We start from the raw sequence: 27,493 nt of genomic DNA, 5'->3' as shown, positions 1-27,493 counted from the left end.
ATAGAATTTTCTATACTCACCTAGTGGTATCTCAAATATAAATATAAATATAAATATAAATATAAATATAAATATAAATATAAATATAAATATAAATATAAATATAAATATATTACATATAATATATACAATATCCATCTAATATATACATATATTAGATGTATCATACATATAATATATATAATATGTATAACATATATAAATATATATGTATATAAATATATAAAAATATGTATATACAGGTATGTGTATATATAAAATATATTTAAAAGATATATAAAATATGTATATATGTGTATAATGTGTGTATATATAATACCACTGGGTGAACATAGAAAAATCTATGTTTGTGCAAAATATATATATATATATGAGCCTATCTATATATAAATGTAAATACATATTTAATTTTTAATATATTATATATGTAAATATTTAATAATGATAATATATTTATAGATCTTCATATTATATTACAATACAATTCTATAATGTATTTTGATATATTTATTTTTATATCTTTTCATATCATATATTTTAGAGAATATATTTCAAGATAATGTTTTATAGAATCTACTTTACCTTACTATTTTTATTATAATTAAATTATAATATAGATATAAATTATTAAAATATTAAATATAAATACATTAAAATATATTTTGCTTTGAAATTGGTGATATTTCAATATCATATTCTGGTATAATGTTTTAATATGATATTTAAATATAATATTTAAATATTACATTTTTAAAAAATAGAATATATATTTTTACCATATCATTTTTCACCCCATAACTCAGTTTAACCCATGTAGGGCTAAATTCAGCACCGAATTTTCCTCTCCCCAAAAAATTCCCCTGAATCCCTCTCAAACATTGGCACCTCCAGCTCTCAGATATTCCTGAATTCCAGCCCCTCTCCGGTTTCCAAAAGAAAACAACCAGGCAGGAAATAATTATTTGGGTTTGGGAGGCTCCTCTTCCTGAGGGGCTGCCTGGAAAAAACCTCTGGAAAAGATGGAAAAGCCTCTGGAAAAGATGGAAAATGTGGAAAAGGCTTTGGGAAAGGTGGAAAGGCTCTGGAAAAGGTGAAAAATGGTTTGGAAAAGCTGGAAAAGGTGGGAAGCCTGTGGAAAAGGTGGAAAATCCTCTGGAATAGGTGGGAAAACCTCTGGAAAAGATGGACAAGGCTCTGGAAAAGGTTGAAAGGCCTTGGAGAAGGTGGGAAACCTCTGGAAAATGTGGAAAGGTTTTGGAAAAGGTGGAAAAGGCTCTGGAGAATGTTTAAAAGCCTCTGGAAAAGGTGGGAAACCTCTGGAAAAACTGGGAAAACGTCTGGAAAAGCTGGGAAAAAGCTCTGGAAAAAGTGGAAAAGCTGGGAAAGGCTCTGGAAAAGCTGGGAAAGGCTCTGGAAAAGGTAGAAAAGGCTTTGGAAGAGCTGGGAAAAGGCTCTGGAATAGGTGGAAAAGCCTCTGGAAAAGCTGGGGAAAGACTGGAAAAGCTGGAAAAGCTCTGGAGAAGGTGGGGAAACACCTGGAAAAGCTGAGGAAATGCTCTGGAAAAGCTGAGGAAAGACTGGAAAACCTGGAAAGGTTCTGGAAAAGATGGAAAGGCTCTGGAGAAGCTGGACAGGTTCTGGAAAAGATTGAAAGGCTTTGGAGAAGCTGGAAAGGTTCTGGAAAAGCTGGAAAGGTTCTGGAAAAGGTAGAAAAGGCTGTGGAAAAGCTGGGAAAGGGTTTGGAAAAGCTGGGAAAGGGTTTGGAAAAGCTGGAAAAGACTGGAAAAGCTGGAAAAGCTCTGGAGAAGGTGGGAAAACACCTGGAAAAGTTGGGAAAAGGCTGCAGAAAAGCTGACGAAGGACTGGAAAAGCTGGGAAAAGGCTCTGGAGAAGCGGGAATGCGTCTGGAAAAGCTGGAAAAGGCTCTGGAGGAGCGGGAATGCGTCTGGAAAAGCCCAGGGTTTTCCATGCAGAGGCCGCTCACGTTCCTGGCAGGTTGGGGAGGGGCCGTGGGACTCGGGCAGTGGGAAAAGTGACGCTGCTGGGGCTGGGGAGGCCGGGAGCAGCCGAGGAGCGGTGGCCCCGAAACGTTAATTCCTTCCAGCTGCTGTCAGGCTGGCAGGTTCTCAAAGGAAGTTTAATAGACTGCAGTCGTCTCCCCTCGGCCCCGTCCCCCCATCCTGCCAGAATCTGGGATTACATGAGCTGCTCTGCCTTCCAAAAAAACCAGGTTTATTTTATTTTGTTTTATTTTATTTTAATTTTTTCTTCCCCCCCCCCCCCTTTTTGGCTCTGGGAGTGTTTTCTTTTCTGTGTGAGTGTGAGCGCACGCACGTGCGCCGTCTTGCAGCTGAACCTGCCCCTTGGATTGTGGGGGTTTTGGGGAATTTTGGGGTGGCACAGTGCAGGAGTGGGGGTTGGAATGAGGAGGAGGAGGGTGAGGAGGAGGAAGAAGAGGAAAAGGCTCCCTGGGCCTCCTTGCTGGAGCGCTCCCCAGCCCGCCGTGTGAACGGGGAGGAAACAGGATGGAGAAAGTATTTGGAGTGGAAAATAAAAATGCTCTCCTGCTTTATTGATCGTGATTGAGGACAGAAATAGCCCAGGCTGCTGACAGCCCTCCCCACCGAGGGAGCAGCCAAATGTGGGGCTCATCCTGAGCTGCTCCAGCCATGGAAAAACCAGGAGGGGTCTGGGGAGCTCAGGGCAGGGGGATGAGGCAGGGCTGGATCCCTGCAGGATTTCCAAACCTCCCCTTGTCCCTCTTGCTCTGCCCTGGCTGCACCCAGGACAGGCTGAGCAGCCCCTGGAATCCATCAGCAATTAAACAACAAGCTCCCATCATTAATATTCCCATTCCCATTCCCTCCAACGTCCCAGGAATAATCAATCCCCAGCAGGGATTGTAGGAAAAGGAAACCCCTGTGCCCAGCTGGCATCGGGCACTGCCCACCCCATGGAGCACTGGGGGCACCCTAAACCAAAATACTGGCTTAGGTGACTTAAAAATTAGGAATTTTAATGGATTTTAGCCAATTTAATTGAATTGTTTCACTTAAAACACCAAACTCGGGGCCAGCCATGCTGGGGAAGGCAGGCAGGGAAGCCCAGGGTGCCCAGGAAAGCCCAGCAGGATCAACATCAGTGTGGGCATGGTGCTCCAACTCTGAGAAAACCATAAAAACCAAGTGCTGGCAGGAGAGTAATTAGTTAAAACCAAGCACATCTGTTGTTAATTAATTCCCAGGCAGGAGGGTTTAACTCTTGCCCTGCCCAGTGTTTTGCAACCTGCACGGCCAGTGCCAACTTGTATCCAGGGGAAGGGTTTAAATCAGCTTTTCAAGCCCTTTCAGGGACTTGAGTTTGCTCTGGTTCGTCATTCCCTGCTCTGGGTCACCAATCCCTGCCCTGATCCATCATTCCCACATCCCAGAACCACCCCTGGGATTTCCAGGAGCTCCTGGGGTGTGAGCAGAGCAGCCAGCACTGCCCAGGGCAGGGAGTGCACTTCAGATTTGGGGTGGGGGCTGAAATAAATTTGTCTTTGCCCCTTCCAACATCCAGCCCTGAGGAGCTGCTGAGGAAGGTGGGAACAGCTCTCTGAGGGGGCGTTTGCAGAGGGCAGAGAACTGGGCAGCCCAGCGCCGATCATTGCTCTTTTATTTGCATTTTCTCAAAGGCAGCTGTCACAGCAGCGTGGACATCACACCCATGGAGGAAAACACACCAGGATGCCCTCCCTGCTCTGGATGGGGACCTGCTCCTTTGGGAGAAGCATTCAAGGGCTGAGGAGGAGCAGGAGGGGGCTGGGGGTGCGTGTGTGACCCCCACCCCACCCAGCCGGCCCTCAGGGCCCTCCTGCACTGGGGGAATCTGTTCCCCATTAAGCGGCTGCGGCTGGTGGGAGCAGCCCTGGCAGCTCCACGCTCCCTAATTAGCAGCAGAAACGAGGCCAGGCCGGGGAAGGCCAGAACCTCCATGCCAAGGATGCAAAGGGTTTGGAGCAGAGCCTGTGGAGCAGCTCTGAGCGACCCTGCCAGTGCCACATGGGGCCCTGAGCCCGCTTGTGCCAGGGTGGGCAGGGATGTGCATCCCACCCCTCCCTCACTGCTTTCCCGAGGGGCCACCCCCAAACCCAGCACCCCCAGCCCTCCCTGCGGGCCGTGGGGTGGAGGAAGGCTGCCCACACCATCCTCTGTGGCTCCTCTGTGCACTTGCACCACGCTGGGCTCTTGCTCACCACTAAAAATAGGATTCCCGGCCGAGCGGCAGCGCCGGAGGGCAGCGAGCCCAGATCCCCAGGCAGCCCCTGTCACTGTGACCAACTGACCCATTTGGCCTCGCTTTTTAAGTGCTTTTCCCTCCTCGCTCAGCTTCAGCCCAGGCAGCAGCTGAGCTGGGCCAGCTGAGCCTTTCCAAGGGCAGCAAGACCCTGGAGTGGGGTCGTGGTGGCACAGGTGGGGGTCCCAACCAGGGGCAGGAGTGGCCAAAACCACCCCAATTCCAAGGGCAGCAAACTCACCAGCCCCAGCCCTTCCATGGGAATTTGCGTAATTTATTTTTTAATTTGGGGAATTTGTGCCCTGGGGCTGGTGAAGCAGGTGACATCCCAGGGACGGTGGGACAAGGAGCCAGGCTTTGTCCCAGTGGACCCCAGGGTTTGTCCTGAGAGCTGGGGCACTCCAGGACCTCAACCTGTTCCCTGGAGCCTCTTGCATTTTCCTTCCCAGCACAAGGAGCAAACAGGAGCACCCTGGGGCTTTCATTGACCTGTCCCATGTCCCCAAAGCCAGCTGGGAGCAGGATGGGCTGCAGGGACTGGGGACACAGAGCCTCTGTCCCCAGGGGGTGCCCTGCAGAGCACGTGCTGGGCCAGCTGCCAGTCAGAAATGAAGAAAGACTTTTATTTACAGTAAAAAGGAACAAAAAAAAAAATTATAAAATACCGTGACACTTCCCTTCCCGTCTGCCCAGCCCGTCAGGGGGTGTCTGCCACCCTCACCCAGCCACCACCTCTGTCCCTGGGGTGGTGGCATGGGGACAGCAATGCTGGGGTCACTTGGCACCAACCCAGCCACCGTGCCCCACATGCCTGGGGACACACGGGGGACACACGGGGGACACAAGGGGGACACAGAGCTTGGTGACAGCTCAACACAGCTGCAGGAAAAGCTCCCTCCAGAAGGGGCTCAGGCTGTGGGTACTGCACTTGGCAGCCAGGCTGGGCACAGAGGACAGGGCCCTGGCAGGACGTGTCCCCCACTTTGGGACACATCAAACCTGGGCACTGGGGACACTGGCAGGACGTGTCCCCCACTTTGGGACCCCACAGTGGTCCCAGTGCCCAGGGGGCACCCAGCCTTGGTGATGTTCCTGCTCTGTGCCAACCCCTGTAACTCCCCTGGAATGCTGTCCTGGCCTGGTGGCAGCAGGATGGGCTGTCCCCAGTGCCAGGCTGTCCCCAAGGCCAGGCCCCAGGGTGGCTCTACAGGACGGGTGTCCCCAGTCCAGGGGTGGCTCTACGGGATGGGCTGTCCCCAAGGCTGGGCCCCAGGGTGGCTCTCTGGGACTGGATGTCCCCAAGGCCAAGCCCTGGGATGGCTGTGTGGGACAGGCTGTCCCCAATGCTGTGATGGCTCTGCGTGACGGGCTGTCCCCAATGCTGGGGTGGCTCTGCAGGACGAGCTGTCCCCAGTGCTGGGCCCCAGGGTGGCTCTAAAGGACAGATGTCCCCAATGCTGGGATGGCTCTGTGTGACAGGCTGTCCCCAGTGCAGGGTTGGCTCTGCAGGGTGGCTGTCCCCAGGGTGGCTCTGCAGGATGGGCTGTCCCCAGTGCTGGGGTGGCTCTGTGTGACAGGCTGTCCCCAGTGCAGGGGTGGCTCTGCAGGGTGGCTGTCCCCAGGGTGGCTCTGCAGGATGGGCTGTCCCCAGTGCTGGGATGGCTCTGTGTGACAGGCTGTCCCCAGTGCAGGGGTGGCTCTGCAGGGTGGCTGTCCCCAGGGTGGCTCTGCAGGGTGGGCTGTCCCCAGTGCTGGGGTGGCTCTGTGTGACGGGCACTCCTGCTCTCGGCTCAGGTGGCAGGAAGCTCCCACTGTCCCCCAGTGCTGGCAGAGGTAGAGCAGGCCAGGACACCACCAGAGCCCCCGTGGCCCCGTGTCACCCTTCCTGGGGCAGGACACGCTCCAAGGACAAGGATTCCAGCGGGGGATTCACTCTCCTCCTCCTCCTCCTCTTCCTCCGCGAGGTCTCCCAGGGGATCAGCCAGAGCCTCCCCGCTGTGGGAGAGCTGGGGGCTCCTGGTGCAGCTCCCCCTGGCCAGAGGGGCCCTCAGGAGGAGAAGCAGAGCCCGCAGCACTCCATGCAGATCTCCAGGCAGTCGGCAGACTCGCAGCAGGCGTCGATGATGCCGCAGTCCATGTCGCAGGGCAGGTCGCAGTCCGCGCACTCGCCCGAGTTGCAGCAGCAGCAGCAGATGCAGGAATCCTCCGAGGTGCAGGAGCCACAGGTGGCACAGTCCAGCACGATGTTGCACAGGGTCAGGAACTCGCAGAAGAGGCAGGAGAGGATGCAGTGGACGCAGCAATCTGGGGAGGGACACGGGGTGAGGCGAGGTCAGGCTAGGGGAGCATCCGAGGGTGGAAATTCTCCCTCGGGAATTCATGGAAGGGAGGGGAAAAGGGGTCAGGAGAGGGTCCCCATCAACACCCAGCCCTCAAGAGAAACCGAAATTGGAGGACAGGAGATGGCCCCACTCAGCATCCACCCTGCAGAGGCTGCCAGGAGGGTCCAGGGGTCCCACTGGGCCTGGAGGGTGTCAACCAAGAGATCCCAAGGGATGAGGGGCCCAGGGCTTGGAGGGTGACACCCAAGAGATCCATAGGGATGATGAGCCCAGGGTTTGGAGAATGCCACCAAGAGATCCCAAGGGATGAGGGGCCCAGGGCTCAGAGGATGCCACCCAAGAGATCCCAAGGGATGATGAGCCCAGGGTTTGGAGAATGCCACCCAAGAGATCCCAAGGGATGAGGGGCCCAGGGCTTGGAGAATGCCACCAAGAGATCCCAAGGGATGACAGGCTTGGAGGGCTCAGAGGATGCCACCCAAGAGATCCCAAGGGACGAGGGGCCCAAGGAGAACAGCTGGAAAGAGACCCCCAGGGTTCAGCAGTACCTTCCTGCGCCTCAATGGGGATGTGGGAAGAGGGTGACTTGGAGCTGCCCTTGCTCTTCTTGCTGCCCTGGCTGTTGATGGAGTGGTGTGGCTGCAGCTTGCGGGGTGGTTTTGGCACAGCCCGGCAGATCCCGTTCCCCGCCTCCCCGTTGGGCAGCAGCTGCGTGCAGGGACCTGGGGACTGCAGGGGTGACCCCACCTGGGGCTGGCCTGGAAGGGAAAAGCAGAGTGTTACCACCCCTGTCCTCTCCACAGGGAGAAATGTGTGCCCAGATCCTGGGGGAAAATGGGAATCGAGTCCCCAGCTGGACACGGGGTGAGCTGGAGGATGGATGGTCCAAGGGGATGGTTGGCACAGATCTATTTTATGAAAAATCCTTTTGCTAGGGTTTTTTCTCCTGAGAAGCTGAGAGGCCTCAGAAACGAGATGTAAACAATGATTATCTGCTGCTGTGGAATGCAACAGGTGGATCTTTGATTAATCTCATGTGGTTGTTTTTAATTAATGGCCAATCACAATCCGGCTGTCTTGGACTCTGGTCAGTCACAAGATGTTATTATCATTCATTCCTTTCTATTCCTTGCTAGCCTTCTGATGAAATCCTCTCTTCTATTCTTTTAGTATAGTTTTAGTATATCATTTTCTTTTGATAGAATATATATCATAAAATCATAAAATAATAAATCAGCCTTCTGAAACATGGAGTCAACATTCTCATCTCTTCCCTCGTCCTGGGACCCCTGTGAGCACCACCACAGATGGTCTCAAGCTACGTCAGGGAAGGTACAGGTTGGATATTAGGAAGAAATTTTTCACCAAAAGAATAATAAAGTACTGGAATGCTCTTCCCAGGGAGGTGGTAGAATCACCACCTCTGGATGTGTTTAAATAAAGACTGGACATGGCAATTGCTGGAGTCTGGTTGAGGCGTGAGGGCACAGGTTGGACTCGATGATCTGAGAGGTCTCTCCCAACCTCATCATTCTGTGATTCTGTGATTCTGTGATTCTGTGATTCTGTGATTCTGTGAGGGAGATGGAACAGGAGGTGTGGAAAAGGCGGCTGGAGGGAAGGAGGCAAAGGCTGCAGAGAGAGAAAGGGATGGAAAACCACCAAAAAATGAAGATTTGTCAGGAAGGATGGGCTGAAACTCATCGGAAGACCTGAAGGAGGAGATGTTCCTGCAGGGCCAGGAGGGATGAAGCCACCAAGGCTGCTGGACAGAGCTGGACAGGGCTCCTGAGTGTCCCCACTGCCCTCTGCAGAGCCACAGGAGATGAGGCATCGCTGCAGAGCAGCCGCTCCTCTCCCCAGCCTGCAGGAACCGGCCACTTCCTTGAGGTCTCTGCAACCTCTGGCTGAACTTCTCTGCAGGAGGAGGAAAATAACTCAGTTCTGTGGCTGTGCCTCCCTCCAGCCTCTCCTGCTGCAGCCCCGTGTCCTGCCAGAGCCCTCGCTCCTGCCTGCTGTCCCCACGCTGCCTCCTCATCCTCACCTGGGAGAGCACTGGGAACCAGCACAAGGTTCCAGCAGCCATCATCCTCCTCAGTAAGGCCACAAATAAAATAAAATAAAATAAAATAAAATAAAATAAAATAAAATAAAAATAATAAAATAATAAAAATAAAATAAAATAAAAATTAAAAAATAAAATAATAAAAATAAAAGAAAATAATAAAAGAAAATAATAAAATAAAGTAAAAAATAAAAATAAAATAAAATAAAAATAAAAAATAACATTAAAAAATAAAATAAAATAAATAAAAATTAAAATAAAATTAAAATAAAATAAAACAAAATAAAATATAATAAAATAAAAAATAAATAAAATAAAATAAAATAAAATAAAATAAAATAAAATAAAATAAAATAAAATAAAATAAAATAAAATAAATAAAACCCTGTCTGGTGGTGCTTCAGCCAAACTTTGCTTTTCCTCTCCCATGGCAGTAAACAAGGGATGATTCAGGGCAGAGGCTCGAGGGCAAAGGCACCTCTTGGCACCAGGGAACAGGAGCTGCTTTCTGTGCAGGGCACAGGCGGCCCCTGTCCTGCATCCACCAAAATAAAACAGACGGAAGGTGAAAATAAAGAGGGTGGAAGGTGAAAATAAAGCAGATTGAAGGTGAAAGACACAAGTGGATGGTGCCAGTGGCTGGTTTGACCAGGCTGAGCTGGGCTTGGGCTGCAGAGGGAGGTTAAAGTGGGAGCTTGGTCTTTGACACCCGCTGGGAACTTAAAATAACCAGAGCTGAGCGGGAAGAGTGGGCTGGGAGCAGGAGAGTGGGGGACTGGGGAGACACAAAACAGGTCTTGGATAAAACTGGGATTGTCTCCCCTTCCTAAAAATCTCATGTGTGACCGTGTTCACAGGGGTCTTATGTTGAGGGAAGAGACGAGGATCTGACTCCATGTTTCAGACGCTTTGATTTATTATTTTATTATATATATTATATTAAAACTACACTAAAAGAACAGAAGAAAAAGTTTCATCAGAAGGCTGGCTAAGAATAGAAAAGAATGATCACAAAGGTTTGTAGCTCGGGCTCTGTGTCCAAGCCAGCCGGGCTGTGATTGGCCATTAATTACAAACAACCCCATGAGCCCAATCCCAGATGCACCTGTTGCATTCCACAGCAGCAGACAATCAATGTTTACATTTTGTTCTTGAAGCCTCTCAGCTTCTCAGGAGGAAAAATCCTAAGGAAAGGATTTTTCACGAAAAGATGCCTGCGACACTCACGGCGTGTTCATTCATTATGTGCCCTCATGCAGTGCCCTCTCCTGCCTTGTGTGTGCCCTGAGGTGCCCAGAGCTGTGCCAGGAAGGGGCTGAGCCTGCAGGGAGCTGGGCAGGGGCTGAGCCAAGAGCAGCAGCAGCAGCAGCCTGGGGCAGCAGCTGGATTGCCTGGGACTGCAGCAGGATGCACTTGGCGCTCCCCATTTCGCTGCATTCCTCAGATTAAACTGTTTGTAAATCAAAATCACGCTCTGGCTCCGGCCAGGGGCAGCCAAAGGCAGCCAGGAATGCCCCCCTCAAAGTTAGGGAAAATAGCTTCCAATTTTTTTAGGACGGCCTTTAAGACACGAGGACAAAGCTTTGCTAAAAGAGGCACCTTCAGCTCCCCAGTAATGCAGGAGTGGGGGGACCAGGCCTGGAAAGGAGGATTTTGGGGAAAACTGCCTGTCTACAGCTCTTTAATAACCAAAAACCTCCTGTATGTCTGTAACCTGTAACCTGAAACCCAAAACTTTGGGTTTCCCATGGAGGTGATGCTCCTGGATCCCCTCAGGCTGTCCCAGGGCAGCATCACCGGGGTCCCCCTGCTCGGACCCTCCCCGAGCCACTGCCAGGGCTTGGAATGTTGTGGCCACCTGGGTCTGCTGCTCCTGCCTGAGGCTCAACACACAGAATGCCAAACCTGCAACGCCAGTGCTCCAAAATGCTGCAAAACTGGATCTGAGCACAGAGCTGAGCTCAGAGGGGCCAATCCTGGCATTGGTGGGCACAGACCTCACCCTGCACCCTCCAGCCTTTTCTGCCTGGTTCCTCCAGAGCCAGGCTGGCACAGCAATGCCCCCATCCCATGGGAGAGCCTAAATGTGTTCCCCAGGGCTTGCCAAAATGGGAATAACCCCCAAAAACCAATGGTGACCCCCCCCCCCAAGAGCAGCGCGGTGAGGAGCGGGGACAGCAGAGGTGAGGCTGCTCACCAGGAGGAGGGTGCCCCAATCCCTCCCAGCCCCGGGGCCCGTGAGGGGCTGGGCTGGGCTGGGGAGGGGGCCGTGCAGGGCTGTGCTGTGACTCAGGCGTGCAGAATGTCTGTGGGCAGCCGGCCCAGCTCGCAGATGCTGCTCGAGGGCTCAGCCGCGGGAATCGAGAGCTCTGCTCTCCCCTCTGAGCTCTGCTCTCCCCTCTGAGCTCTGCTCTCCCTATGAGCTCTGCTCTCCTCACTGAGCTCTGCTCTCCTCGCTGAGCTCTGCTCTCCCTGTGAGCTCTGCTCTCCTCACTGAGCTCTGCTCTCCCCTCTGAGCTCTGCTCTCCTCGCTGAGCTCTGCTCTCCCTGTGAGCTCTGCTCTCCCCTCTGAGCTCTGCTCTCCCTCTGAGCTCTGCTCTCCCTATGAGCTCTGCTCTCCTCACTGAGCTCTGCTCTCCCCTCTGAGCTCTGCTCTCCTCGCTGAGCTCTGCTCTCCTCACTGAGCTCTGCTCTCCTCACTGAGCTCTGCTCTCCCTGTGAGCTCTGCTCTCCTCACTGAGCTCTGCTCTCCTCACTGAGCTCTGCTCTCCTCGCTGAGCTCTGCTCTCCTCACTGAGCTCTGCTCTCCTCGCTGAGCTCTGCTCTCCTCACTGAGCTCTGCTCTCCTCACTGAGCTCTGCTCTCCCCTCACTGAGCTCTGCTCTCCTCGCTGAGCTCTGCTCCCCTCACTGAGCTCTGCTCTCCCCTCTGAGCTCTGCTCTCCCCTCACTGAGCTCTGCTCTCCCCTCACTGAGCTCTGCTCTCCTCACTGAGCTCTGCTCTCCCTGTGAGCTCTGCTCTCCCCTCTGAGCTCTGCTCTCCTCGCTGAGCTCTGCTCTCCTCACTGAGCTCTGCTCTCCTCACTGTGCTCTGCTCTCCCCTCACTGAGCTCTGCTCCCCTCACTGAGCTCTGCTCTCCCCTCTGAGCTCTGCTCTCCCTGTGAGCTCTGCTCTCCTCACTGTGCTCTGCTCTCCTCACTGAGCTCTGCTCTCCTCACTGAGCTCTGCTCCCCTCACTGAGCTCTGCTCTCCTCACTGTGCTCTGCTCTCCCCTCTGAGCTCTGCTCTCCTCACTGAGCTCTGCTCTCCCCTCACTGAGCTCTGCTCTCCCCTCACTGAGCTCTGCTCTCCCCTCTGAGCTCTGCTCTCCCCTCACTGAGCTCTGCTCTCCTCGCTGAGCTCTGCTCTCCCCTCACTGAGCTCTGCTCTCCCTGTGAGCTCTGCTCCCCTCACTGAGCCCTGCTCTCCTCACTGAGCCCTGCTCTCCTCACTGAGCTCTGCTCTCCTCACTGAGCTCTGCTCTCCTCACTGAGCTCTGCTCTCCCTGTGAGCTCTGCTCCCCTCACTGAGCCCTGCTCCCCTCACTGAGCTCTCCTCTTCTCACTGTGCTCTGCTCTCCTCACTGCAGCGCCTGCATTTCCCGTACTCTCCCCTTCCCTGCCTGCTCCCTGGAGGGGCAGCCCCGTTCCCAGCCACCCTCATCCCACTGGGGAGCCTCCATCCACTTTCCCCCCCTTGGACGGGGACTGGGGAGCTTCCATCCACCTTGCAACCCTTGGACGGAAGCTCCCCAGTCCCCTTCCATCCACTTTACACCCCTTGGAAGGGGATTGGGGAGCTTCCATCCACCTAACACCCCTTGTAAAGGGACTGGGGAGCTTCCACCCATTTGGGGTTTTGGGGGATGCTCCTTTCCCAGGCAGGCTCATCCCCCTTCCCACCACACCCCCCCAGAGAACCCCAACCCTTCCCAAGCAGCTCCAGCTGCTCCGGGAGCCACCCCGGGAGCCGCCCTTCCCTTTCACCTCTCCAGGTGACTCAGGCTCGGTTCAGGCTTTGATGTGGGGAGGAACAAAGCGAGGAGGAGCCGCGCTCCCACCTCTGCCCTGCTTTGTGATGAGTCCCGAGGGCAACACTCACATGTCACAGCTTCAGGAGCACCGCAGAGCTCGGCCCGGGGGCTTTTTGTCAGCACTGCCGGGGGTTTGTCACCTTCCAGAGCTTTCTCCTTCTTTGGGGGTTTGTCACCTTCCAGGGCTTTCGGGGATTTGTCACCTTCCAGGGCTTTCGAGGGTTTGTCACCTTCCAGGCGTTTTGGGGATTTGTCACCTTCCAGGCGTTTTGGGGATTTGTCACCTTCCAGGCGTTTCGGGGATTTGTCACCTTCCAGGGGTTTCTCCTTCTTTGGCACCATGGGGCGGGCGAGGGACCGGGGACCCCTCGGGGCAGGGAGGGAGGGCTCAGGCACCTCTGCAAGAGAAAAGGGGTTGGAGCTGAAAATGGGGTTAGAGCTGAGCCCTGGGTCAGCCAAGCTCCCAGCCCTGCCCCAGACACTGCCCATGGCTCGGGGCAGGAGGTTTGGGCTCCCCTGTGTCACACAGCACACAAGGATGTCACCCAAGGGATGTCACCAAGGGATGCACACAAGGGATGAACCCAATGGATGCCACCAAAGGATGAACCTGAGGGATGCCACCAAGGGATGAACCTAAGGGATGAACCTGAGGGATGAACCTGAGGGATGAACCCAAGGGATGCAGCCAAGGGATGAACCTGAGGAATGAACCCAAGGGATGCCACACAAGGGATGAACCCAAGGATGAACCCAAAGATGAACCCAGGGATGAACCCAAGGGATGAACCCAAGGGATGAACCCAAGGGACAAATCCAAGGGACGAATCCAAGGGACGAATCCAAGGGACGAATCCAAGGGACGAACCCAAGGGACGAATCCAAGGGACGAATCCAAGGGGTGAACCCAAGGGATGAACCCAAGGGATGAACCCAAGAGATGCCACCCCAGGGAAGCACCACGTGGCGTTTGGGCAGCCCAGGACGGGCACTGGGGCTGCACCACCCCACAGCTGCTCCCCCCGCTGCAGCACCATCCCAAACAGCCTCCCTGAGCTCTCACATTCCTTCTCCAAAAAGCCAAGGGATCTGGTTACACTCAGCGGCCAGAGCTGGATTTTTCATCCCCCTTCCATGAAAGGGCCACTGTGTGCCCTGCCAGAGCTGGCTGCCACCTCCCTCATCCTCCTGCACTCTGGGGCAGCACCAACCCCTGCAGGAGCCCCCCGTGGGGCAGGAAAATCCTGCAAGGAGCTGAGTTATGCCCCATGGGAGAAATCCTGGTGCCAAACACCCCCTTGCAGAAAGGCAGGAGGAGGCAGGATCACCTTCAAAGCTACTGAATTCCCATGGGGAATTTGGGGTGCCAGGGGTGCCCGGGGGGGGGCTCAGGGCCGTGCCACGCTGCCCCAGCCCTCTGCCCATCCCCCAGAATAGCGAGGTCTTGCACAACAGGGGCTGGAACACGCTTTATATAAAACTAAATTATAGGCTGGGCAGAGGGAGGGAGAGCACAGAGCCATAATTGCCCTGGCTGGAACAGGAGCCCTGCAAGCAGCCAGGGAGGGCAGGGGAGGGGGGGAAAAAGGCCTGGGATGCTTCATTATCCTCCCTAAAACCAGGGTCCCACACAGCAGAGCTGTGGGGAGGTAAGGAGGAGCAATTATGGATAATTAAATATCAATATTATTGAAAGGAGAAAACGAGGGAAGCTGGGGGGTTCCAGCTGCACCCCAGGATCAGCAGGAGCCTGGAAATGCTGCAACCAGCCTGGGGTGATGCTGCTCTGCTCCACAACACCCTCCAAAGTCACCCACGTGCCTTAGTTTCCCCTCTCTGCCCTCCCCAGCATGCAGATCCAGCCTGGGGTGCTGGAGCTCCTGAGACAGGGGGGGTTTTTTTGGGAAGGAAAACTCATCCCAGCACAGAGCCCTGCTCACATAGAGCTCTCACAGCTGAGGAGATTCTGGGGCTCAACCAAGGGAAACCCAGCAGCTCCTGCTGAATTCTGCACAACAGCATTGGCTCCAAATCCCAATGGAGTGTGAGCACCAGATGGGAGAAAAGCCATTCCCATGGCTCTGGAAAGCCCAGAGCAAAATGAGAGGTGAGGAGAGCAGGGGGTGAGTTAAATCCACAGCCTCCGGCATGGCCCAGCCCTGATCCAAAGGCAGAGGTGAAATCCTGATGGATGTGTGTGGGAAATGGATCATGAGGGAAATGGATCAATGGATCATGAGTGTGGGAAATGGATCAATGGATCATGAGTGTGGGAAATGGATCACGAGGAAATGGATCATGAGGGAAATGGATCAATGGATGATGAGGGAAATGGATCAATGGATCAGAGTGGAGGAAATGGATCATGAGGGAAATGGATGATGAGGGAAATGGATGATGAGGGAAATGGATCAATGGATCATGAGTGTGGGAAATGGATCAGGAGGAAATGGATCATGAGGAAATGGATCAGGAGGAAATGGATCAATGGATCAGAGTGTAGGAAATGGATCATGAGGGAAATGGATGATGAGGGAAATGGATCAAGGGATCATGAGGAAATGGATCATGAGGAAATGGATCAATGGATCAAGAGGAAATGGATCAATGGATCATGAGGGAAATGGATCATGAGTGTGGGAAATGGATCAGGAGGAAATGGATCAATGGATCATGAGGAAATGGATCAATGGATCATGAGGGAAATGGATCAATGGATCATGAGTGTGGGAAATGGATCATGAGGATGATTGCCCTGGCCATGAAGGGGCTGGGGGTGCAGGAGTTTTGGGGAAAAGCAAGAGATCTCTCATCCCAAGGATGCCAGAGATGAAGAGCTGTGAGTGGAGGCAGAGGTGAACCCTGAGCTCTGGTTTCTGCTGTGAGATGTCCTGAGTGTGTTCAAGGCTTAAAACCCCTCAGAAAATCACCCCCAGATCCCCTTCCCTGTAGGAAAAAGGGCTGGAAAATCAGGTGCAGTGTCAGGACCCAGGACATCCCTCTGGCTGTCCTGAGCAGCCCAGACCCCTGCCAGGGGGCTCAGAGACCCTGGCACAGAGCCCAAAATGCCCCTGTGGGTTTGATTATGATCCATGGAGCAAATTACCAACCTTAGATGAAGATCAGCAGGCCACAACAGTTTAGGTAGAATATTAGTGAAGTTATCACAGGGTGGAAAAGTAGATTTTGGGGTTTTGGTGTGGGGGTTCAGGGGGCAAGATGGAGGGAACTGGGCATGTCCAGCCTTTCTCCTTCTTCTTCTTGGCCTCCATCTCCTGCTGTGATGGTGGCACTTTTGGATTGGTTTAGAGTAGAAGCTCACTGTCTAACACAGGTGATGGGTATTGTAAAGGAATTGTAAACATTGTACAGGTAGTTTTTAGTATAAAGACATAACCCTGCCCTGGGGGCAGGCAGAGTGCCTGGAACTGTCCTGCTGGATGGACCTGGGCAGGGCAGGAGAAAAATTTTTATAGATAAGGAACAATAAACAACTTTGAGACAGAGAAATGAAGAGCCCTGACTCCTTCTTCAAGCACTGGGCTGGGAAAAGAGACTCAGGAACTTTCCTTGGGGTCACTGTGAGCAGCAAGAGACCCCAACACGTCCCTGCCCCTCTGTGCCCATTCCTGGGGACAGGGACAGGCTGGAGCCCTGGCTGGGTGGATCCACAGGGATACCCAGGCTGTTCTCCAACTGGGATGGAGCCCAGGCTCATCCCTGCTGTGCCCACTTCACACTTGTAATTACCCTGCACAAGGGCTCACACACAACCACAGGCAGGCAGGGAGGAAGGTGGCAATTAAATTAACTCCCCCGGGAACAAGCTGGCCAGGAGAGGGACAGAAATAGCCAGGAATGAAGTTTGGGTGAGCTGATCCTTCCCTGCCTCACACAGCCTCACATCCCACGGGCTGAATGCGGGGATGGGGTGGGGAAGGACCCAGGGAGGGGCTGGGAGAAGCTGGGCAAGTGTGGGGTCAGGACAGACCCCACAGCTCCCTGCCCATCAGGATCCAGGGGGAAATGCAGGGGGAATGTTCAGGGAAATGAAGAGGGAATGCTCTGGGAAGGGCACAGGGAATGGGAAATGCAGGGGGAATGTTCAGGGAAATGAAGAGGGAATGTTCAGGGAAATGAAGAGGGAATGATCAGGGAAATGAAGAGGGAATGCTCTGGGAAATGCAGGGGGAATGTTCAGGGAAATGAAGAGGGAATGTTCAGGGAAAGGCACAGGGAATGGGAAATGCAGGGGGAATGCCCTGAGCAATGCAGAGAGAATGCCCAGGGAAAGGCAGAGGAAATGCCCAGGGAAGGGCACTGGGAAGAGCACAAGGAAAAGGAGGGGGAATATTCAGGAAAATGAGGAGGGAATGCTCTGGGAAGGGCACAGGGAATACCCAGGGAAATGCAGAGGGAATGCCCTGGGACAGGCACAGGGAATGCTTTGGGAAATGCACAGGGAATGCCCTGGGAAAGGCACAGGGAATGCTCTGGGAAAGGCACAGGCAATGCTCTGGGAAAGGCACAGGGAATGCTCTGGGAAATGCACAGGCAATGCTTTGGGAAATGCACAGGGAATGCCCTGGGACAGGCACAGGGAATGCTTTGGGAAAGGCACAGGGAATGCTTTGGGAAAGGCACAGGGAAATGCACAGGCAATGCTTTGGGAAAGGCAGTGGGAATGCTTTGGGAAAGGCAGTGGGAATGCTTTGGGAAAGGCACAGGGAATGCTTTGGGAAAGGCACAGGCAATGCTTTGGGAAATGCACAGGGAAATGCACAGGCAACGCTCTGGGAAATGCACAGGCAACGCTCTGGGAAATGCACAGGCAATGCTTTGGGAAAGGCACAGGGAATGCTTTGGGAAATGCTGGAGCAGCAGCTCCCAAACGCCCCCAGGCAGAGGCAGCAGCTCTGCTGGCACAGGAGGAGCTGAACAGACCCTTCCATCACCAGGCTCATCCCACAGCTCCCTCTCCTTTAAATTCCCCAATCCCTGCCAAGCTGAGCCTCCCCTGGACGCCTCCTCCCTGCTGCCCCCAGAACAGGACCAGGCTTGACCTGAATCCATCAGGTTTAAAACCAACTGGGAGCCTGGGCCGAACCCTGAGGCCAGGCAGCCCTTGGGATGGGACATCTCTGACTTTTCCCCAAAACTCCTGCACTTCAGACCCTTTCTGGCCAGGGCAAATCCTCCTCAGAGCCCGGGATGAGTCCTGCAGGAGCAAAAGGGAGATGTGGGAGAGCAGCTGAGAGCTCTGGATTTTGGGAACAGAGGTAACGAGGCATTCCAAAACCAATAACCTCAATAAATCACAGCACTGCCCCAAGGTACCAGAGATCAGCAAAGTGATAAATGTGGGGCTGCTTTCTCTGGCCAAGCCCAGGACACGCACATGGAGCCGATTTTCTGATTATTGTCCCCAATCCCAGAGTCCAAATCCATCAGTCATGGAAGTCCTGAGACACCAGGGAGCTCCAAAATCCATCAGGGGGGTGAGAGAACAGGACAGGAGAGAGGAGAGATGGAAAGAAACTGGAAGTTCATGGCTGGAACTGCAGAATTCCTGCAAATTCCAAAGTTTCTACATCCCTCTGGGGGATGCAGGAGCTCCTGTGGAAAAGATCTTTGTGCTCCCAGTGGGAATTCCTGAGCTCAGCGTTCCCAAAGAGCTGGACAAACAAAAGGCAGGAGCAGCATCCTGGAGGGAGCACAAACAGGAGCCACAGCACAGCAAAATCTGGGGGTTCCCTTCTCCCTTCCTGCGCTGCCCAGAACCCCAGAGGCAAAGCTGGAGCTGTGGTTTGGGGTCCAAACTCGAATTCAATCCTGGTCTGGGCTTTTTTCCCTGTTGCTTTCCCATTGTTTTCCCCCATTCCCTTTGTGTTTGGGATGGTTTATGTTGGTTTTGGGATGAGGATTGGTGCTGAGGATGAGGATGAGGAAAGGAACCTGCTCTTTCCCAGCTTTGTGTCCTGGGAAGTTTTGTTGTCCCTTTTTTCCACTCCAGGCTTAAAAATTCCCCCTTCCCTTGCAGCTCCACACTGCAATGGTGCCTTAATAGCTATAAAATGTAAATATATTTACATTAAATCAGTTTTTGCTGCGTAAGGAATAATTCCTCCCAAATTGCTGCAGTGCCAGAGGTGCTTCTTGCAGGGAATTCCTGTTTTGTCTTTCCTGAAGCCCCTTGTAGGAGCAATTCTCTCATTAATTTGCTTTGGCAGGAGCTGGTTGGAGCCACGAGCACCTTGCAGGGATGGGATTTGTGGGGACACCCACCTGGAACTGGGGTTTTGTCACCCAGGTCCAACTCCCAGCAGGGATGGACTGGATGGACCCGGCTGGTCCTGGCCTGTCTGGCCCCAAAATCCCTCCCTCCCTTCCCACCCAAACTCTATAAATAACAAATAACAACAACTCCCAGCCTGCTGAGCTGTTTGGGGTTTTTGTGGGTATTTTTTTTTTGTGCTTTGTTTTGCTTTTTGTGCATTTAGGAAGTCACTTTTCATGGAAACCACTTTGTTTTTTGACTGCATTCCTCGCTGTTCCTGTTTATCCAAAGCTTTGCCCAGGTGAGGCCAAAGGTTTTCCAGGTGGGAAGCGAAGCTGGGCTGGATCTTGGGCATCTCCCCTGCAGCAATTTGGGAGAAATTATTCCTTTTGCAGCAAAACCTGATTTAATGTAAATATATTTACATTTTATAGGTATTAAGGCACCATTGCAGTGTGGAGCTGCAGGGGAAGGGGGAATTTTTAAGCCTGGAGTGGAAAAAAGGGACAACAAAACTTCCCAGGACACAAAGCTGGGAAGGAGCAGGTTCCTTTCCTCATCCTCATCTCCCAGCACCAATCCTCATCCCAAATCCAACATAAACCATCCCAAATCCAACATAAACCATCCCAAATCCAACATAAACCATCCCAAACACACTGTGGGGACAGAGAATGGGGGAAAACAATGGGAAAACAACAGGAAAAAGACCCAGACTGGGATTGAATTCGAGTTTGAGGAGCAGCTGGGGCAGGAGAACTCCCCCAAAAAAATGGAAAATCTGGGAAATCATGGGAGGAAGGGCACAGGAGGAAATCCTAGGTGTCCTCAAGGAAAAGCAATTATCCCTGGAGCCTGGAAAGCAGCAGAGGTGAGGCCTATCAGATCCAGGGAGATTCTGGGAATTACAGAGCAGGGAGAAATGATGCAGGGAGTAATTAAGGCCCAAGCCAGGCTGGTAATTGGGAAACCTTGGGGGTTAAACCAGCACAGGTCCTGCCAGGGGGAAAAAGAATTGTGTTTTCCCCACCTAAGTCCTTAAAAATAAAAGTTAATTGAGGAGGGGATCAAGGGGAGCTGCTCAAAAATCTGCATTTTTCCAGCCCCTTTCATCCCAGCACAGATTGAAACCCGGGCCCGTCACACCTTCCCTGAGCTCCATGGAGTTTCCTTAAAAAAATGCCTCAGTTAGTGGGGAAACTGAGGCAGGAAAATGGGATTTTCCCCTCAAAAAATATTCTGTGGAGATGGAGCCCAGAACTCTCTGTAGGCCGGGGTTTCTCCCATGCACAGACCCCAAAAATTCCCCATTTTTTGGGGCACGGGAAGGGATTTTGGGGCTCTCCTGGTGCCCATCCCACAGAGGGGGGAACTCCAGGCATGGAAAAATCCGGGACAAAATCACCAGAACTGCAGCAAATGCCCCGAGGAGGGTTTGGGTTTCTGCAGCTCCCAGGCAGGAGCTTTCCAAGGAAATTCAATCAGGATTTGGAGCAGGAGCAGGGGCAGCACAGCCCCAAGGCCCAGCTTTGTTTTGCTCAAACCCAGAAACTTTGAAAAAAGCCAGAAATCTGCTTTTATTTTTTTTTGCCTTTTTTTTTCTCCTCATGTTTCTTTTCTTTTTCTTGGTAAGTTTTGCATTGCTCAAAGAACAAACACCAGCCAAGCGTTTTCGGGAGCTGACAAGAAAAAAAAAACTTGGAAAGAAAAACCAGAAATGTTGCAAAAAAGGTCTTTCTGTGGGGTAAAAAAAATACATTTTTGTTTCTTTCAGGGCTTTTTTTCGGGAGGGGCTCTTTGCACTTTGAGGATGGCTGCGTGCGATCTGCAATCCTGCATTTAAATCAGGACTGAGACAAGGAAAAAAACCCATTTATTTTGATTTTGGATGGGTTTTTTCTTTGTTCCTACCCCTCTCCCAGAACAGGACAGCCTCAGTAAAAGGTTCCAGAGTGAGGTGGCCTCGATTTTTGCTGAGAATTCCCTGTTTGGGCCACCCCAGGGCTACTTTTGGGGATGAATATTTTGTGTTTGGGGCTGAATATTTCATGTTTGGGGCCGAAGATTTCATGTTTGGGGCTGAATATTTTGTGTTTGGGGCTGAATATTTTGTGTTTGGGGCTGATTATTTCATGTTTGGAGCTGAATATTTTGTGTTTGGGGCTGAATATTTTGTGTTTGGGGCTGAATGTTTGGTGTTTGGGGCTGAATGTTTGGTGTTTGGGGCTGAGTATTTCATGTTTGGGGCTGATTATTTCATGTTTGGGGCTGAATATTTTGGGTTTGGTGCTGAATATTTCGTGTTTGGGGCCGAATATTTCATGTTTGGGGTTGAATATTTCATGTTTGGGGCTGAATATTTCATGTTTGGGGCTGAATGTTTCATGTTTGGGGCTGAATGTTTGGTGTTTGGGGCTGATTATTTCATGCTTGGGGCTGAATATTTCATGTTTGGGGCTGAGTATTTCGTGTTTGGGGCTGAATATTTCATGTTTGGGGCTGAGTATTTCGTGTTTGGGGCTGAATATTTCATGCTTGGGGCTGAGTATTTCGTGTTTGGGGCTGAATGTTTCATGTTTGGGGCCGAATATTTCGTGTTTGGGGCTGAATGTTTCGTGTTTGGGGCTGGGCATGCCTCCTCTTACACCTCAGGGCAAAATCCTTGGGAACAGACAGAAAAAATTAAGGGAATTAAAGGAAATGTGTGTGCCAAGCCCTGAGCTGGGACAGCTGGGACACAGGCAGGGATTGGGGACCTGGATGGGGACACGAGGGTGGCAAATGTCCCCTCTGGGAAGGGAAAAGGGAGGTGGGAATGAGCAGCTCTTGCTCATTTCAAACACAGGTTTTGCTTCTGGAGATGGATTTGTGTCCATCTTCACATGGAGGAGGAGGAGGAGGAGGAGGAGGAGGAGAAGAAGGAGAGGAGGAGGGAGAGGAGGAAGAGGAGGAAGAAGAAGAGGAAGAAGAGGAAGAGGAGGAAGAGGAAAGAGCCTCTCCTGCTTCCCCTGCTCCCCCTCTCTGAAGGAAGAATCATCTCACCAAGCCAAAAAAAAAAAATCCTGTTTTTTCCTCCTGTTTTCTGCTAATTCCTCTAAAAAATAATCGCCAGGACAGACAGACAGACAGACAGACAGACAGACAGGCTCTCCTCTCCCAAACTACCTGTGGCTATTTCAGGCCTTGCTTTGCCATGTCCCCGTCCCTGCTGGGTGGGAGGGGCTGTGGTGGCACCCAGCCCATCTCTGGAGATGCCAGGGAATGAAATTTTGGGGAGGAAAAAAAGCAAAAAAAAAGCAAAAAAAAAGCAAAAAAAGCTCCGTGTCCAGCTGGGGACCTGAGCTGGGCCACCCCCCCCACCTCGTGCCTCAGTTTCCCCATTTATTCCCCAGCCTGGGGTGGGGGGGGGAGGATCCAAATGAGCCAGGCTGGCTTGTAAAACTTGGGAAAGGGAATGGAGAGAGAATTCCCAGGCTCTGAGCTGCGTGACAGAGCTGCTGGCTCCAGCCCAAGCCACCAGGGCTCTGCTCCTGAGTGTCACAGGGACGGACAGACAGACTGACAGACTGACAGACAGACACCCTGTGACACACTCGTCCCCAAAACCACACGGGGAAGGGAGGAGGGAGAGCCAGGGCTTGGGATGGGGAGCACAGAGCTGCTCCTGAGGAGGAGCAGGGCGGGATGAAGGCTCTGGAGGAAGCAGGGGTGGGATGAAGGCTCTGGAGGAGGAGGCAGGGGGGGATGAAGGCTCTGGAGGAGGACAGGGTGGGAGGAAGGCTCTGGAGGAGGAGGCGGGGGGGATGAAGGCTCTGGAGGAGGACAGGGTGGGAGGAAGGCTCTGGAGCAGGAGGCAGGGGGGGAGGAAGGCTCTGGAGGAGGAAGCAGGGGGGGGATGAAGGCTCTGGAGGAGGAGGCAGGGGGGGATGAAGGCTCTGGAGCAGGACAGGGTGGGAGGAAGGCTCTGGAGGAGGAGGCGGGGGGGATGAAGGCTCTGGAGGAGGAGGCAGGGGGGGAGGAAGGCTCTGGAGCAGGGCAGGGGGAGTTGGGAGAGCCCCTCACCCTCCCCACACTGTAAAGGGGGAGGGAAGCCTGGGCCAGCTCTGCTCAGCTCACACTCAGCTCTGGGGGAGGTGAGGAAGAGGAGGGGGCTTTGGGATGGTTTGGGATGGAGGTGAGGCCACTTCAGCCTGGGAAAACTGAACTGACCCCTGATGGACGCTCCTCTAACATGGAAACACCAAACGGGGCACTCAGGGATGGCCCTGAAACATGGGAGAATGGAATTGGGCACTGATGGATGGCCCTGAAATTTGGGAACACCAAACGGGGCACTCAGGGATGGCCCTGAAACATGGGAAAATGGAATTGGGCACTGATGGATGGCCCTGAAATTTGGGAACACCAAACGGGGCACTCATAGCTGCCCTTCCAACAGGGGACAGGGACAACAGGGACACATCAAACTGGGCACTCACGGATGCCCCTCTAAGGTGGGAAAACCGAATTGGGCACTGATGGATGTCCATTAAATTTGGGAACACCAAACTGGGCACTCATGGATGCCCCTCCAAGATGGGAAAACCAAATCTGGCACAGATGGATGCCCCTTAAACTTGGGAACAACAAATTGGGCACAGATGGATGTCCCTCCAACAGGGAACACTGACCTGGGCACTCACAGATGCCCCTTAAATTTGGGAACACCAAACTGGGCACTCAGGGATGCCCCTCCAAGATGGGAAAACCAAATTGGGCACAGATGGATGCCCCTTAAACTTGGGAACAACGAACTGGGCACTCACAGATACCTCTTAAATTTTGGAAGCCCAAACTGGGCATTCGTGGCTGCCCCTCCAACAGGGAACAGGGACAAGAGGTCCCCAACAGGGACACATCAAATTGGGCACTCAGGGATGCCCCTCCAAGATGGGAAAACCAAATTGGGCACTGATGGATGCCCCTCCAAGATGGGAAAACCAAACTGGGCACTCATGGATGCCCCTCCAAGATGGGAAAACCGAATTGGGCACCCTCTGATGCCCCTTAAGCTTGGGAAGACCAAACTGGGCCCTCACAGATGTCCCCAGTCAGGTCCCAGCGCTCCTGCTCAGGCCACCAGCTCACCTGGGAGCTGAACCACGCTCTGCCCACCCACAGCTCTGCTGTGGCCAGAGGAAAGGCAGAAAAGCTCCAAAATAATTCCCCCCAGAGCATTTAACCGATTTTGGAGCCACTTTTTGAAATCCTCCCCCGCAGCTGCTTGTACAGGAGCTCAGCAGAGCTGGGCTGGGGACGAGCCCCTTGCAAAAATCTCTCTGCATTCCCAGCTCATCATTTCCCACCTGGAAAAGGAAGGAAATGCAGGGGAATCAACGCCGGGGCCGATCATCCAGGGAGTGCAGCTGCTGCAGGGGCTCTTTGGGGCTGAGTTTGGAGCAGAGCTCGTCCAGCTGCAGGAGCAGGGGGAAGAGAACAGGAGGATGAATTCTCCAGAGCCAGCAGGGGCCGGTCCAGCTGTGCCGATCCCGCTCTGCTCAGCCTGGCCCCTGAATTTTGGGGAATTCGGGGGTTTTGGGAGCTGCTCCCGGCCTGGATTCACCCCCTTTTGTGTCTGGCCTGACAGAGCACGGTGTGCTCCTGCAGCCTCCTGCTCGGGTGGGTTTTAGTCTCTCCCTGGGGTTTTTAATGCAGTTTTTAATGCAGTTTTCAATGCACGTGAAGCTTGGCAGGGCCAGAGAGGCTCTGGGGGGCTCAGCTGTGAGGATTCCCCCAAATTTCCGCCCATTTCTGATCCGTGCAACGCCCCCAGAGCAGCCCCCATGCCTGGGGGGGTTTAACTCCCACCCCCCTCCCCGGCTGCTCCCTGCATTTGGCACCGGGACAGAAACTGCAGCAGAGTTTGGGACCGAAATCCCGGCGGGTCCCGGCAGCTGCTGAGCTCACACACAAACACAGCACGGGAAACACGGCCAGGGACACAAACACACACTCACATGTTCACAATCACACACAAACACGGCCAGGGGCACAAACACACACTCAAATGTTCACAATCACACACAAACACAGCACAGGAAACATGGCCAGGGGCACAAACACACACTCACATGTTCACAATCACACACAGACACACACAAACACGGCCAGGGGCACAAACACACACTCACATGCTCACAATCACACACAAACACGGCCAGGGGCACAAACACACCTCAAATATTCACAATCACACACAGACACAGCCAAACACAGCCAGGGGCACAAATACACACTCACATGTTCACAATCACACACAAACACAGCACAGGAAACATGGCCAGGGGCACAAACACACACTCACGTGTTCACAATCACACACAGACACACACAAACATGGCCAGGGGCACAAATAGACACTCAAATGTTCACAATCACACACAAACACAGCCAAACACAGCCAGGGGCACAAACACACACTCACATGTTCACAATCACACACAAACACGGCCAGGGGCACAAACACACACTCAAATGTTCACAATCACACACAAACACACCCAAACTCACACCCAAACTCAGCCAGGGGCACCAGCACAGCCTCACATGCTCACAGTAATACCCAAACACTGCCAGGGGCACAAACACACACTCAAACGTTCACAATCGTGCATGAACACACACTCAGATGTTCACAATCACCCCCAGCACAAATACAGACTCAGATGTTCACAATCCTGCAAAAACACACCCAAACTCACACCCAAACATGGCCAGGGGCACACACACACACTCAGATATTGAAACCCTGCACAAACACACACTCAGATGTTCAAACCCTGCACAAACACACACTCAGATATTGAAACCCTGCACAAACACACACTCAGATGTTCAAACCCTGCACAAACACACTCTCAAATGCTCACAATCGCCCCAAACACTGCCAGGGACAGAGCACACACGCTCAGTGCTCACACCCCTCGCACAAGCGCTCTGCCGTCCGTTCTCCCCCTCCCCAAAATCCTCCTGACGCCCCCCCCACGCTGCCCCCTGCCCAGCCCAGCCCCAGCCCCGCACTCCCGCCCCTCCTGCCCTGCCCGTGCCCAGCGATGCATCCCCGCGGCCCCAAACTGCAGCCGGTGCCCCAAAAATGCACCCCGGGAGCCCCGCACGCACCCCACTGTGCACACACCTACCCGGGACCCCGGAACCTTCCCTGGCATCCCAAAACCTTGCGTGCCATCCCGAAATCTTCCCTGGCATCTCAAAACCTTTCATGGGATCCCAAAACCTTCTCCACGATCCCAAAACCTTTCCCGGGATCCCACAGCGTTCCCTGGAATCCCAAAACTTTGCACAGGATCCCAAAACATTGCGTGCGATCCCAAAGCATTCCCTGGGATCCCAAAACCTTCCCTGGGATCCCAAAACTTTCCCTAGGATCCCAAAAGTTTGCATGGGATCTCACAGCCTTCCCCAGGATCCCAAAACTTCGCACAGGATCCCGAAACATTGCATGCGATCTCAAAACCTTGCATGCGAACCCAAAACCTTCCCTGTGATCTCAAAAACTTTCCCGGGGTCCCAGAGCCTTTCCAGTGATCCCAAAACCTTCCCGGTGAGCGCACAGCACTCACCCCCTCCAGCCTCGCTCCCCCCCCCATATTCCCCCCATATCCCCCCCATATCCCCCCGTACCTGGCGGCGGCCCCGGTTCGGTTCGGGGCTGCTCCGGGCGGTTCGGCCGGGGGCTGCCGGGCCGGGACATGGGTGCGGGAGGATTCCCGGGGCTCGGAGCGGGGCCCGGTCCCGTCCCGCTCACCTGGGGCCCCGCGGGGCTCCGCGCCCGCCCCCGCGCCCGCCCCGCATCCCCCGGCCCCGCCGCTGGGCTGGGCTCCGCTCCGGGGCTTTGTCTGCGCCAATCCCTTCCAAAAATAAAAATAAAATTAAAAAAAAAATAAAAGAGAGGAAAAAAAAATCGAATTAAATTAAAAAAAAAAAAGAAAAAAAAAAAGAAAAAAAAAAAGAGGTTGGGAGCGCGAACCCGCGGCCAAGCCGCGCTCCCGGAGCTGCTGCTGGAGGCTGGAGCGGCGCCGGGAGAGGGGAGAGGCGCGGGGCAGGCGGAGGTGGCTCCAGGGCCGGCCTCGGAGCTGGGATTGCGCGGCTGGGCCGAGCTCCCGGCGCGGGGCTGCGTCCCCATGAGGGGAACTGCGGGGGGAGAGCGGGGCTGAGCCGGGCCCGGGGCCCCGGCTCGGGGCTTGGACCCCTCGGGTGGGTGGTGGAGACCCCCGGGTGGGTGTTTGGATCCCTTTGGGTGGGGATTTGGACCCCCTCGGGTGGGTGGTGGAGACCCCCGGATGGGTGTTTGGACCCCTCAGATTGGTGTTGGACCCCCTCGGGTGAGCGTTTGGACCCCTTGGGTGGGTGTAGAACCCCCCGGCTGCAGGTTTGGACCCCTCAGATTGGTGTTGGAGCCC

At 53.3% G+C, this 27,493-nt stretch overlaps 1 protein-coding gene across 1 annotated transcript; it reads right to left on the bottom strand.

Annotated features, from left to right (window-relative positions):
• Window positions 1-6,325: 6,325 nt before the first annotated feature.
• On the bottom strand, window positions 6,326-26,757 carry MDFI (MyoD family inhibitor). Its single transcript, XM_066565487.1, has 4 exons — window positions 26,715-26,757; window positions 12,826-13,155; window positions 7,169-7,378; window positions 6,326-6,582 (listed from the first exon to the last, which is right to left on the bottom strand). Exons 2-4 carry the CDS (start codon window positions 13,097-13,099, stop codon window positions 6,326-6,328), a joined length of 741 nt encoding a protein of 246 aa, XP_066421584.1. The 5' UTR covers window positions 13,100-13,155; window positions 26,715-26,757.
• Between the last annotated feature and the right edge of the window lie 736 nt (window positions 26,758-27,493).

The sequence above is a fragment of the Molothrus aeneus genome, chromosome 24, assembly GCF_037042795.1.
Source record: "Molothrus aeneus isolate 106 chromosome 24, BPBGC_Maene_1.0, whole genome shotgun sequence".
In the NCBI taxonomy this organism is placed as follows: Eukaryota; Metazoa; Chordata; class Aves; order Passeriformes; family Icteridae; genus Molothrus; species Molothrus aeneus.
This window is presented reverse-complemented; position numbering and strand designations above follow the sequence as displayed.